Source organism: Cupressus sempervirens, chromosome 3 (genome assembly GCF_028749045.1).
Source record: "Cupressus sempervirens isolate cs-2001-9-10 chromosome 3, ASM2874904v1, whole genome shotgun sequence".
NCBI lineage: Eukaryota > Viridiplantae > Streptophyta > Pinopsida > Cupressales > Cupressaceae > Cupressus > Cupressus sempervirens.
Window position 1 is genome coordinate 741,661,998 of NC_143120.1, and position 14,650 is coordinate 741,676,647.

The following is a 14,650-nucleotide window of genomic DNA, read 5'->3' on the forward strand; positions in this document are numbered from 1 at the left end:
AAGATCCTTGGTTGTTTGTAGTTCTCTTAGCATCACCTCCAAATGACGTATCATCATTTCCTAAATAGAGATCAATTTGGATTTCATATTTTTGTCAACTACTTGAAGCAAGGCCAATGTTCCTTGAGCATTCAGAAGATTATTATATTGTGATGAAGAGCATCATAGTTACCAACCAATAAATGGGATACATGTTGATCCCTTCAGCATACATTAAGTAAATTCAATTCTTAGACATCTCATGAGGCAAAACAAAACACTTTCCAACACAAGTTTACCAATATTTCACCATTTACATAGTTTTACTTCTATTTGGGACTATATTGTTCATAACTTTTGTTCCTAATAGTTTCTTTCCAAACCATTTTAAGAATTTATTTAAAAATTGGGCCTATTAAAAAAATCCAAATCTTAGTACAATCTAATACACCAATTACAATTTATGGTCTCTGTACCAAGACATATTTTCATTGTCATAAACAAGAAACAAAATCAGTAACCCTTCCTAGATCAACAAATAATTTCCTCAATAAATATCCAAATTATTCAAATAAATATCCAAATATCCAATCAAAATAATATCTTAGAATCACTACAAATTTGTTTCAAATGTAACTCTTTCCTTCCATTATGATTTGGTTTGACCATAAATCAGTTTTTATAGAGTGTTTGGTAGTTTGAAAATTCCCAACTACATTTTGAACCAACTCCTTACATTCTTTTAATCATGATGCATTTTCATGACAACAGTTTTGCATTTTTGCATTAAAACTACTACAAGTTTAACTCCAATATTGAACAATCTTTGCATGGACACTTGAATAACCATAAAATGGACTTAAATATGCATTTTACATAAATTTTATCCTTTATAAGGCATTATTTCATATTCTCACAATTTTTACCACTTTAAGACCTCCTTGCACAATTTTGATAACTTATTACAAATGACTTTTCTAGCCTTTACATCTTGACAATATTGGACTCAAATGACTCAAATGAATTTAAATATCTTATATAAGATATCTTATCCTCCTTTTTTTTATTGTTCTTAAGGTATGCCTGCACCATACTCCCAACCTTTGAATTTTTTCAAAGTCCTCTTTTCATCTTCACTTTTGGTTTTTCAATCCTTTTGCTTGAGAATATGAACTTGTTAAGAACAAGTTTATGTCCTCGCCAATCTAATTTCTTCATCACCTGCATTGAAATGAGAATATCAAAAATTTCATGGGAAAAAATCAATTTATTAGTGAATACACTAATAGATTTGGCATCGATTTGTGATGGCTATGTGTCGCAATTATGACAGCAATGTGTCGCCAATGCAACAAACATAGATGTCGTAGTTATTTAGTCACAATTTACGACGTCTACCCCTTTCCATTGCATTTGTGATGCCTATTCATTGCTATGCAGCCACCTTGTTGTCCCATCATCCTCGTCACAATTCTTGTGTTTTCCATCGCAATTGCGACAGGGTTGTCGTCGCACCTATAGCAACCCCGTCGCAATTGGAGGGTAGGTGTGACGGCAACCGCGTCACAATTCTTGTGTTTTTCATCGCAATTGCGACGGTTGAAGGATTAAAACAAAAAAAAATATTTCGTACTTTAAGCTGTCTTTCAATTGATATTTGGATGCCTTTATTGAGGGTTTATTCAGTAGGACCAGTGCTACTTCCATAGGCAAGCCATGCATTATGCTAGAAAGGGCTGAGAGTACTTTGTCTCAAAATGAAGCTCTCTTTAGCCTGGAACTGGCTTGCTCAAACTATCTACCAGTGCCATGTTTTGCCTGTGATAGGAAAATGTACAAGATAGAAAATAAAATTTAAAATCCATTGGAATAGGCTAAAGAGATCAATAAGGCAAACTCACTCACCTATACAATTCTGATGATTTATAGATTTCACTAAAGTTGACACCTAGAAGGCGCTCTTCTGACATAGAAGCTACTTCCAGCATCCACATAGCTGGATTATAACCTTCCTTGATCTGTGGAACCCCCTCAATGGCCTACATGAACCATTTTCAATTAGCTAAAACATATATGATGATTGCAGCTAGTGCTTGACTCTTAAGCTCAATGTATTGAGAATGTTTGCTAAAAGCTTAGTGGTCAACACTATCTAGGATGACCAATTCCTTGTATATAAAATCAACATCCTATTGGTTCTAGTACAATAAACTATGACTACTTACAACTCCAAAATTCAAACTGCTCATCAAAAGGTACCAGATTCAGATCTAAATCTCTCAACAGAATAAAACCGTAGTGGATGGCATCTTACCGTAAAATATTCTATAAGTTTGTTAGAATTGTGACCAAGTGGACCTGCATAGATAAGATGACCTCCTCGCTTCATTAAGAATAGTTGTAGCATATTTCATTTAGCTTTAAGAAGATGCCAATTTCAAATGCTTCACAAAGCTATTTTAACAAAACCAAATCTTTACCTCGTCAAATACCTCGAAGATATCAATACTAGGCTGATGGATTGTGCAAACAATAGTTCTCCCCATGTCAACTATATTTCTTACTATTCTCATAATTATAGCTGCTGCCTGAGCATCCAAGCTTGAAGTTGGCTCATCCATGAATATAATTGAAGGATTAGCCATAAGCTCTACTGCTATTGTTAACCGCTTACGCTATTCAGTAGATAGGCCATTCAGTCGAGGAAGCCCAACCAAGGCACCTCTCAGAGAAGTGAGCTCCACAAGTTCCATTACTTCATCCACAAACATCTAAACATTGAATTTCACATTGTAATATTACAGATATAATTAAATAGAATAAAAACAAAAATAGAGAAATGAGGCTAGAGTAGGAATTTAGAATATAAAAAAACAAATAAAAAAGATGGTGCCAAAAGAATTCCAGATTAATATTCATCGGGAGTTCAATTTAGAAGGAGATTGTTACAGTGAATATTTTCGTAACACTTATCAAATCTTTGGTAGCCAGCAACCTCTTTGCACTTGACTTCAACTAGGTTGTTTATACAGCAGTAGTGAGTCAAGGAATTAATAACGAGAAGTCAAATGGAGATCTTGATATTCAATGCTCACAAGATCAAAATAGCTTTCGTGTATACCCCAAATTTATGGTTGGCAATGAAACTAGGGCTAGGTTTGAGGCACCTACCAAGCTTCTGCATGCTCAATCTGTCAAGTAGATGAGGGCACTACCAATAATCTATTTCTCAATTGTAAGTAGACTGTTCAAATTTGGTGTCTACACAGCTACGATTCTCTACAGCCATGCTTGGATTGATGATCCAGATATCAAGAGATTTAAATTTAATTGTGTTATATCCATAGTAACAATACGGTTAATAAATCAGAGGTAAGCATTAATTAGAGAGAGATTCCTATGTTCCAATTATGACAATACAAGGAAGCAAGTGGGGAAATGATTATGAACCATCTTGCCCAATGAGTGATTTGAACTGCTCTCACAACTCCTAAGTTTCCAAATTGGAATCATAGTTGGGAATGGGTAGTTGCATACAACATACCAATACAGCAATTTTTTTTGGGGCTGGGTAACTCCATACAAAAAAAAAAAAAAAAAAAAAAGTTACATTAATTTATTTCATTAAGTATCCTATACAACTAAATAGTAAATATACACAGTTAACAATACTTAATCATACTATAAAATAATCTGTACATAAATTGTAAGACTAAAATATCCAAGGTAACATATTTACGCAATTTGGTTACTTCAGGAAAAGATGGTGACTTATTTCAATTTGGAATATGTATCAAGTCTCAAGTCTATCTGTGATATCTTATTGAGAACAAAAATATGCATAACCTTGCAATGAAACACGGTAGTACAAGCCTTCCATAGAATATTCAACTATATGTTCAAAAGAGTTAATGCATATACTGTTATTGCTTGGTATTTTCAAATCTGTTAGTACTCTAATTGTTGAATAATCAATATAATTGATAAATTGTTATATTATCTCTGTAAAAGAAGTGACAGATTTAAACCAGAGAAGCAATAATTTGCAAAATCACTGATTATACCTGATTAATCATGATTGTGGAGCCAACCAATATCTTCCCCGAAAAAATCTCAATTCATGTTTCCTTCCTTACAAAAACAATAGATATATGTAAGATTAGATATAATGATCAGTTCAAAGCTAGATTCAATGAAAAATAGTATTTTGCACCACTAACCCTGTTCAAGGAAATCACTCTACACATCACCATCATAATTTTTGCATGCCCAAACATAGGCACCATCACTCTTCAAATCATAGGCTACCATGTCATCAATAAGCCTATGCTCATACCTATTCATGAATCAATCATTGAAAGAAGTTATTGTGTGCTCGACAGAATCAAGATAATCAACATTGCAATCTTCATATTATTGTTCCAAGAAACAAAACCAACCAGATTCCTGCTGCATCATATTTAGCTTTCCAACTGGCCTCATATACCTCCTGGAAGATATCTTTAAACCTACCAATTTAAGTCACATATAAGAAGAATCTCCGAGAATATGAGGATCCTTAAGCTAGAGAATCATACAGAATGATAACATGGGAAGTAAGGTGTGTTAGAGAAAAAGGTAAAAATAAGATCATCAATCCTTGTATTGATTTGAAAACATACCTTCCATCATATTTTTTTAAAATTGTGTTTTTAGTACTCAGGTAAAGTGGCCATTTCTTCTCATAAGTTGTTGCCATTGATGCATCAACAAATGCACGAATAAACTGCATAGAAATAATTTTATGTGCATCAATACCTAATTTCTTCTCATAAGCTGTTGCCATTGATGCATCAATACCTATGACCAATCAAGGAACACTCTAAACAAATCAAATATGGAAATTTTACCTTCTTATCAGCCACCTGGAAGGGTTTCAAGGCTGCACATGAGCGCTCCTTCTGACCAGGCAGTGTAAGATGTATGGGCATCAAACTAGCTATATATTTACATCTAACATGAAAACTATAAGGTATTTTTGGTTCTGATGTTTACTTACAAGTCCATGATCAAATTAGGAATGAAAAGATACAAAGTTTGGTCTTCACAAAAATTTAATACACACAAAACTGAAATACTAGCAATATCTATTGTGGGGCTAGATGGATTTATACCTATTTGGGCCTACTTGCATCTTCAAATATGGGATGCTTGGAAGATTGAAACTGGGCAAAGTACATGTTTTTCATAGGAGGACTACTCATTTTCTTATAGCAATGGATAGAGAAAAGAGAAAGAGAAAGATGAATCTCATCCTTACCCCAAGATTGAGTCTTTGCACTGTGCTTTTTATTCAGACCAGGCTTTGATAAGAAGGGAGACAAGGCTTGAGAAGGCAATGGACATGGTGAAGAAGAAGAAGAAGCAGATGGATTAAGCATAGGCCAAAGGGAAAGAGAATATAGTTTCTAAAATCCACCAAGAGCCAAAACAACTTGTCATCTTGTGCAGCTTTATGCCATATCCTATTAACACATGAGGTTGTTGCCAGTGTTCTTGCATCCATGTATCATTGTAATTGGGAGCCTCCGAGATGACTTCAGGGAGATCAAAATTAAAGGATTTGATATTGGGGAAGGAGCGGGAAATAATGGATCTTGCACTTTGAGTGCATTTTACATCATTTAGGGGCTTTAATAGCCTATTACGTCATGTAAACACTACCATCCACCCATAACTCTTCCTAGACACCCTAGGACTTCAAATGACCCCTTACATCATATAGACTCCCTATTTGTGTCAATTTGAGCTTCACTTACATCTTATTGAGCTTCACTTTGTTTCGAGAATAGTTTAATATTCTCTACTAAATAGGGCCAACCACATGAAGGTGGAAGCTCATTTGGCCCCACCCCCCTCCCGCTAACATCACTCTAAATTCCCTGTTAACATCTAACATTAATTCATTCTTTCAACCATTAATAAAATGTAACATTCAATCAATATCACATGATAACATTCATTAACACATTAGATTCATAAACATGCAACATTCATCAATATTTTGCATTAACGCATAATTCATGAACATTCATTAGCACATGATAAAATTCATTGAGACATGAAATTCAGTCATTATCAATTAAGGTATGTAGATGACAATCATTTCTTTTTTTTCTTTCTATTTCTTTTTTCTATGTAATCTCTAAGAGGAGCATCAATGTCATCATCAATTCCCCCCTCATCAGTTCTTTTCTCTATTCTTGATCTCAAATTCCTATGTTGTTGCAAAGGGGGGTCCTTTGCAATAACAAATAAAAGAGTTAAATTAAAAATAATTTATTATAATTGTTACAAGTATTTAATTATTAGACTAAGATAAATTGGATGCAACTTTTTCTGATTTTGTGTTCCTTATATTTATCCATTCAAGTGTTTTACTATAGTTATTTTAGTTAAGTTGGAAGAGGAAGGACCATGTACCCACACATGAACTCACATTGGCAAAGCACAACAACAAGTTGTTACAATTTGAAATGTACTAGCCATCTAGAAACAAAATAATAAAAAACTACGTAATACTAAAAGTAGTAAAAGCTAACTTACATGAGGTACTATCAATCATAAAGAGAATTAACTTCTTTCTGCTACTCTTATCTAACATATTAAAGCTAAAAGTATTATCACCATGTCATAATTGCTATAGCTACTAGTATAGTTCATACTCTTCATATTCCCAACAAAGGGAAGCCAAAAAATTAATAGAGTGTCTTTGGAGAGACTATAAATCTAGTATTAAAGTGAACTAGAGTAAGTAAACAAAAGAGAGACCTACAATTGATTTAAACTTATCTCTAACCTCCCAATTCTTTGAGAGCCTCTTATAATTCTTCTTCTACTCATGGTTGAAGAAGCTGGAAGGTAGCTTAATATTTTGCAGCCACAAAGTTTCCATATTATCATCTGCAGGTTCATGCCTCCATCAATAGTCCAAAGATTTATCTCCAAGAACTCAGAAACAAATTTGAGACATGCAGGCTTTCATAGGTTGTGGAGTTTGTTATGGAAAGTTTGATGACTTTCAATTTGTTCCATTCAATGTTGTTGATTGACCAGTCTCTAAGGATAATAGAGTCCTCATTGAATCTTGTTCATCCTACAAAATTGAATTGATATGTAGTATGACATGTATTGTCCCTAATCCTTTGTATGAAAGTGTGATTACAGCCTTCAATGGCATTCTGTGCTTTCTCATAATGTCATGCCTTTGTTTCATTCTACATGCTCCCTCAACCCTACTCTCTCCAACATCAAGTATCCCTAAAGCATGATCCCTAATCCCTCTATTAGCATGTATCCTTGAACCCCAATCCTCGCTATTTGAAACAAATTTGAGACATGGGGGAAGTATTCTTATTTCCTTCTTAGGATAATCAAAAACCTAGACCAAGTTAGGAAAGAGGCATTATTATAGGCAACAAGGGATTAATTATTTATGTTATTGTTAGGATTGAGGGGGTTATACTCTTCTCTCTTTGTGAGAATAAAAAAAGCTAGAAGCTTTTGACATTTTTATAAGTATGTTGTCTAAGGTAAGTGAATTTTTCTTGATGTGTCTTGGAAAGGTGAAGAGTTAGAGAAGTATGATCTTCTCTCTTTGAGAGAACAAAAAATTTAGACCCTTGAATATGATCTAATTTCTTTATTTTACCTTTATTTTATAGTAGAAATATTAGTGTTTTCAAGCCTCTTCTGCTATTATTATTCATGGATTTTTGTGTGTGTGTTGAAGCAGAAGAATCCAGCAATATACAGATCTACAGATCGTTCGAGGTGCTCACTTTAGACATTGATGTAAATCAAACAAACAAAAATGAATGCTCATATCGACCACTCTTTAAAGTCTCATTAAAATTAAAATTTACCCATATTAGCCCGTGAATCAGACAACATACAAGAAACAATACCCAAATCAAAAAATCAAAAAATCATATTCCCATTCACATCTAGCCCCAAAAATAATACTCAAACTAACTATCCACTACAACACCTTGTACCATTGAAAGATTTCACAAAATCTGTTCTATTTAAATGTTATATCAACCAGATAATCAATTGAATAAGGTGAGATCAAAGAGGAGGATGTCTCAGAGAAAGAGATATTTTACCTCTTCACATCAAACCTGGAGTCCAATCAAGATTTTTTTCTTTCCTTCATCTTCAAGAGGAGGATGTCTCAGAGAATGAAATATTTTACCTTAGACCTGAAGTCCAATGAATATTTGTTTGTTTCCTTCGTCTTGCATACAATTCATGTAGTCTTTGGATTCAAAATTTACTCCAAATAATTGTAGTGTCCCACAAACCTAACCTCAAAACTTTTGCTCTGTGCTCGATCGGGGGCAGATTCGCTGATTTGCTGTGCTCGGAGGTATTTTTACGCTCTGTTGGGAGATCTATTTCATTGGGTGCAAACAATGTGAGCAACACACCCTTTTTTTGTCTTATAACCCAATGACATCATAATTGCGACATTAACGTCACAATTGCGACGTCGTCGGGTCATAAGACAAAAAAAATGCCAAATACACATTGACGTCACAAAACACTACCTAATGTATTAGTGATAGGAAGAAAATAGGACCTATCCTCAACCCAAATTCTCAAAGGAATGATCCAAATTGATTAAGCACAAGGAAGTGACCAATGCACAAATAGATCAAGTAATGGAGAATATCAAGAAAATAATAGATCCTATGGTCTTTTCTATTTGAGAAGTATGTGCTTAAATCTTGAAATAGATAAAAAGACAAATACTAACCTTGAAGCGGGATAAATCTAGAAAATGATCTCTACAACTTGTTTTGGACTAGAAATATTGAAATGGAGAAAACCCAAAAAAGTTTTGTCCTTTTGATAGAGGGGCACAATCTTACCCCAGTGCATGATTGTACCATGAAAATTTGACCTTGACTTGCACTGCTCTAACTAAATTTATCTTCATGGATCTCACAAATTTGATGAAAAGGTATCCAAATATTCTCTTTAATTCATTGTTCTACACCTATATCTACAAGAAAAATAGTTTATTTGTTTGGATGTGGGGTTTTCCTTGGTCAAACTCCAGTTTTGAATCAACCTTGAAATATAATTGAAATTGCAATATGTATAAACAAAGTAAATGAAACTAAATTCACCTTGCTTATATTAAAATCCTTGTGGAGAATTTGATTTCTTGAATCCACAATTATGAATGCTCCAAATGAATGTAAAAACGTATGTAGGATGTCTCAAATAAATGGTAGTAGATCTTCAACACCAATCTTGAATGAATATTTGCATAGGAAAAGGCTTGGATGAATCTGGATGGAGAATTCTTCAATAGCTAACAATGGACCTCCTTGATGAATTGGATCTTGAATGCTTGAACACTTGAATGCTTGAATTCTTGGTAGATCTTCACTTCATATAATAATGGATTTAAAAAGGTAATGGTTTGTCTGATATCATAATGCATCTTAGATAAAAATGAGAGGAAGAGGCTTCTTTATACAGAGATCTGGGGCACAAACTCTTAGAGAAGGCTTTCATGGGAGAATTAAATCCCAATTAGCCCTAATCCATAGAAATGGACCTAGATTAAATGCAATTTAAGATTCTACCATTCTGAAACCCAAAATAGCTGACTCGAAAGTGGGAAAAAGAAACTTTTTGAAGCCTAATGTCTCGCAACTCAAAAAAATGAAAATTAGACCTAGTGTTAGGGATGAGGTTGACCTTGCCTAGGTTAATGTTGAGGTCATCCTTGACCTAGGTCAAGGTAGAGGTCGCCCTTGACCCTTTAGGTTGTCCTTGAACCAAAAATTCAATGTCCTTAGTTTCACAAAGAAAGTTGTCAAAAAGAGGCAAGAAATGGAGGGAGAGAAGCAGAACAAGGGAAAAACAACTAGATCCATGCAAAGACCAATTTAAGGTGCTTGACATGACCCCAAGCTAGTTACTCAGAGGGATGAACACTCTTAACATGGAAGTGCTTCCATTTTAAGATGATACAATTAGTATCAAAATCAATCATAAAATTTGCATCTTTCTTCTCCAATATTCTTTGAAACTCTTCCCTCTTAGCATCATTCTCATAATAAATATGATCATTATCTAATATTTTTTTATTATCACACTTTATCTCTAAAATTACTTCAACATCATCATTTTCACCAACTTCCATCTTCATGGAGTCTTCAATTGGTTCAACTTCCATATTAGATTCAATCAACTCTTCCTCTTTTGTTTCTTCTATCCTTGTTTCTCTTTGTTCTTCCTTAAGTTCATTCTTTTTTTCCACATCTTTTTCAACTTCTTTAACCTCTAAAAAATTAAATTCTTCATATCCTTCACTATTTTCAATTCATTTCTCTAGAATTTTAAGAATTGCCTCCAACTTATTTGTATTCTCCATTACTTCTTTTTTCAATATTTCTATCTCCTCTTTTCTTTTTCTTTTTTCTTCCTTCTTCTTCTTTTGTGAATCCATCCCCTTGAAATTATCATGCATCGATTTCATAAATAAATCCATTTTCAAGAAAGTCTATTTTACCTTTCTTCTTCTTGTCCTTGATACCTCTCCTTAGGCCTTTCTCCTCTTTTCTCTCTTGGCCTAGTCTCTCGATATCTAGGTTACCTCTATTCAACCTATAAAAGATAAACACACAACCACAAAATATCTTTTTTCCCAGAGCTTTTGGGATTTGATACCAATCTGATGCAAAGCATCATAGTTACCAACCAATAAATGGGATACATACTAATCCCTTCGACATCCATAAAGTAAATTCCATTGTTAGACATCTCATGAGGCAAAACAAAATACTTTCCAACTCAAGTTTACCAATACTTCACCATTTACATAGTCTAAGTTCTATTTAGGAGTATATTATTCATAACTTTTGTTCCTTGAAGTTTCTTACCAAACTCTTAAGATTTATTTTTTAAAACTATGCCTATTAAAACATATCCAAATCTTGGTAAAATTTAATTTACCAATTGCAAATTATGGTCTCTGTATCGAGACATATTTTCAATGTTATAAACCAAAAACAAAATCGGTAAACCTTCCTAGGGCATCAAATATATTCCTCAAGAGATATCTAAATGATTCCAAACCAATTTCATAGTAACCCTCTATGAATCTAGTTTCTTCATATGTAATTAATTAATTTTTTCAATACTTAAATCATTATTTTATCATAAATCATTGCCTGCAACTCCACTAAATGTATTTAAAAACTAGGTTTCACTATGAAATGTATAACTTCCACAAATAAGAATTAAAATGATGAAAGAAAAAAGGAAATAAAATTGGAATAAAATATTTTTTCAATTGATCTATTTATAGGTCTTGATGATTCCAAATTTATCTATACCAAATACTTCCATCATACTGTAGTCAGAGAATCCCAAATCTGCAAACAACCACTTTCACTAAAATGCTTAGAACTTCTTCAAACCTTGATGGAATTAATCCAAATAAAAAATATAAGTAATAATATTCATATTTGTATCCAAATATACATATTATACATGGTTTCCATTTCTTACATGGCCATACAAGACTTGGAACCAACACAAAAAATACAAAAACCAATCAAAATAATAACTTAGAATCACTCCAAATTTGTTTCAAATGTAACTCTTTCCTTCCATTATGCTTTGGTTATACCATACATCAGTTTCTATATTCTCTTTGATATTTTAAAACTTCCCAAATAAATTTTGAGCTAACTCCTTACATTCTTTTAATCATGATGAATTTTTATGAAAACTTTGCATTTTTGCATTACAACTTTTGCAAGTTTAACTCCAAAATTGAATAATATTTGCATGGACACTTGAATCACCCTAAAATGGACTTAAATATACATTTTACATCAATTTTAGTCTTTATGAGGCATTCTTTCATATTTTCACCTTTTTGACCACTTTAAGACCTCCTTGCACAATTTTGAGAACTTATTACAAACAAATTTTCTAGACTTTACATCTTCACCAAAATGGACACAAATAAATTTAAATATCTCATATCAGATATCTTATCCTCTTTTTGTTCTTTTTCTTAAGGTGGCCCTACACCATAGTGATCAATGATTGATCCTGCTAACTCAGAAATAATGTTGTTAGATCTCTTTATCTTAGCATGAATTTGATTTATTTGTGTCGGACTGTTGTTAGTGAATCTTGGCACATTTAAAAAAATTATGTAAAAAATATTGTAACTTTTGTATTAGCTCAATCATAACCTATACTCTCTCTTGTAGTTGCACTTTCTTCTCAAAAATGGTTATGGAAACTTTGTCAACAACTTTAGTTTCAGATCTTCTAGTAGACTAATCCATTAGTTTGTCAGTTGATTCCATATTTCCAGCATTCACTTGATCAACTATATTTGCAAGTTGGTTGATAATTGGTGAAACTTCTTCAAAATTTTGAATGTCAAAAGCATCAACAAAAATATGCTTTACATCATATAGTACCTAGCTTTTCTTAAGCTCTCTTCTTAATTATTCTTGTCTCTTATTCTTCGCCAAAACTTCTTGTAGCAAAATCATATGCTCCAAGGTGAGATTTTTTAGGTCCAGTTGTGGCATCTTAATTGTTTCATCTAGACTAACGTCAATATCTAGTGAAACATCTTTTATTGTTTTCCTCTTTTTTCTAGGTGAAGGAGTGTTGTTTCTTGGCACTGCCTTGAGATTTGGTGAAGGGGTGTCACCACTCGATCTTTCTTGTGCATCTATGCTCAAGACAAAAATAGTTGCACTCGGTTTAGCTTCATTTTATTCTTTGCCTTCCTTAATGTGAAATTATGAAACAATCTTATTATTTACACTTGTTTCTTTATCTTCACCATCTACCTCTATATCTATGAGCCTTGACTACTCAACCTTTGGATTGTCAGCAATGTCAGAATGTATAGGGGACATGCTTACTTTCGGACTCAGCACACTTGAGATTTCTCTACTATTGTAATCATCTTCAATGTCTATAGTGTTTGTCTCTCCTATCTTTGTTGTTAACCCAAAAATTATTTTCTAAAGCAACTTGTCTTGTTGTTGTATAGCTTCCTCTATATTCTGTAGTAATAAAAACATTTTGTACTTAGGAAAAAAATCTACTCCTATACTATTCCAAAAATGTGTCATAGTTCTCTTGTGATAGATCAAGCATAACTCTAACTAATGTGTCAATTCTTATCTTTTTCTCATGTACTTCTGCTTACTACCATCTCCTTTCTAGTCTATCAATTAAATAATTGGGTATCCTTTTCTCAATTTCATTGGGAGCTAGTTTATGATTAGACATCATATCCACCATAGACTTCTCAATCTTAGTTTGATCAACATTATCTAATGTATCATAATTTACAAATCTAAAGTTAGACAATATTAAATATCCATGTGTATTTTCATGTACCTCATCAATGGATTTAGATATCCCTTTGGGTGGTTCTCTGACCAATCTCCTTCTTCTAGTTCTTGGGGCATTGGGCTCTGTACCTTTTACTAACTTCTTCTTTGCAGACTACTTGGCAATAGTAGCTGCCCTAGTCCTTTAACTTGTTTGGTGGTGGAGTAGAAAAGGGTGTCACTATCAACTTCTTCTTTTTTCCTTGAGCCTTCTTGCTCAGTGGCATGATAAAAACTAGAGATTTTCCCATGCCACCTTCTTCTTGTTCGTCTTCCTCATCACCACTGTCTTTTTCTTCATCTTCACCAAAACCTTGTGTTAATTGTAAGGGTTCTTTTCCCTTTCCTAGGGTGTCATGTTTAGCTTCAAGATCATCAATAATTTTTGTCCTCTTCTTCTCCTTGGAAGCTATCTTTCTATTCATAGTAATTCTTTCTTTGGGTTCTTCATATTTACGAAAAGGTTTAGCCTCAGCATCTATCTCTTCTTTCAATAGTGCATCAATGTTTGCACTCACTACATCACTATCAATCTCATAGTCAAAACTGTGTAACCAAGCCTTCCTTGGCTTCACTACCTATACAAAAATTTTGTCCATGTCTACAAGAAAATATATGTCACTATAATATTATATGACCAACTCTTTAGGTATCATCATTATGCTTTTCATCCTTTTCTTGAATTCATCAAAATAAGCATTCATGACATTCTCAAAATTTTCTCCTAATTGATTAATATACTTATTTATCTATTTTTTCACTAGTTTGTCTTGCTCATGTACAACATCATTGATACCAAGAAAATACTTATGTATATAAAAGAAAATACACATATTGAGGGAACCAAACCTACACATTGAATTCTTCAATTTTCTTATAGATGCCAAATTCTCTACAAGTTGTAGTCTTTACAGCTTGGCAAGATTTTACTAGTGATCTTTCATTACTATCTTTAATGATTGATCCTCAACTATATAAGACATATTGTTCAATCTGGTCAATTGATATAATTTGTGAGCTATATGAGCCTCATTACAAATTCAATTAGTGGATCAAAGATGTTTTTAATGGACAGATCTCATCCATTCTACTTGGCTCTTATGTTTGCCTTTATTTCTTCACAACTTAGGTTTCGCATGGTTTTCTTCATGTCTAGGGTTGGATAGCTTGTAACCCTATGAATAATTTTCTTTGTGATCTCCAATGGTCCATTTTGTAGCTAGTACTTCATG

The 14,650-nt window shown here is 33.2% G+C and overlaps 1 protein-coding gene and 1 pseudogene across 1 annotated transcript; both read right to left on the reverse strand.

The window, feature by feature from the left end:
* Nucleotides 1–1,700: 1,700 nt before the first annotated feature.
* LOC149568958 (ABC transporter G family member 39-like) lies at nucleotides 1,701–12,745 on the reverse strand (annotated as a pseudogene).
* LOC149568959 (cytosolic isocitrate dehydrogenase [NADP]-like) lies at nucleotides 4,198–4,740 on the reverse strand. Its single transcript, XM_089817665.1, has 3 exons — nucleotides 4,641–4,740; nucleotides 4,419–4,487; nucleotides 4,198–4,315 (listed from the first exon to the last, which is right to left on the reverse strand). The coding sequence occupies exons 1-3, from the start codon at nucleotides 4,715–4,717 to the stop codon at nucleotides 4,219–4,221; spliced, it is 243 nt and encodes an 80-aa protein (XP_089673791.1). The 5' UTR covers nucleotides 4,718–4,740; the 3' UTR covers nucleotides 4,198–4,218.
* Nucleotides 12,746–14,650: the final 1,905 nt, after the last annotated feature.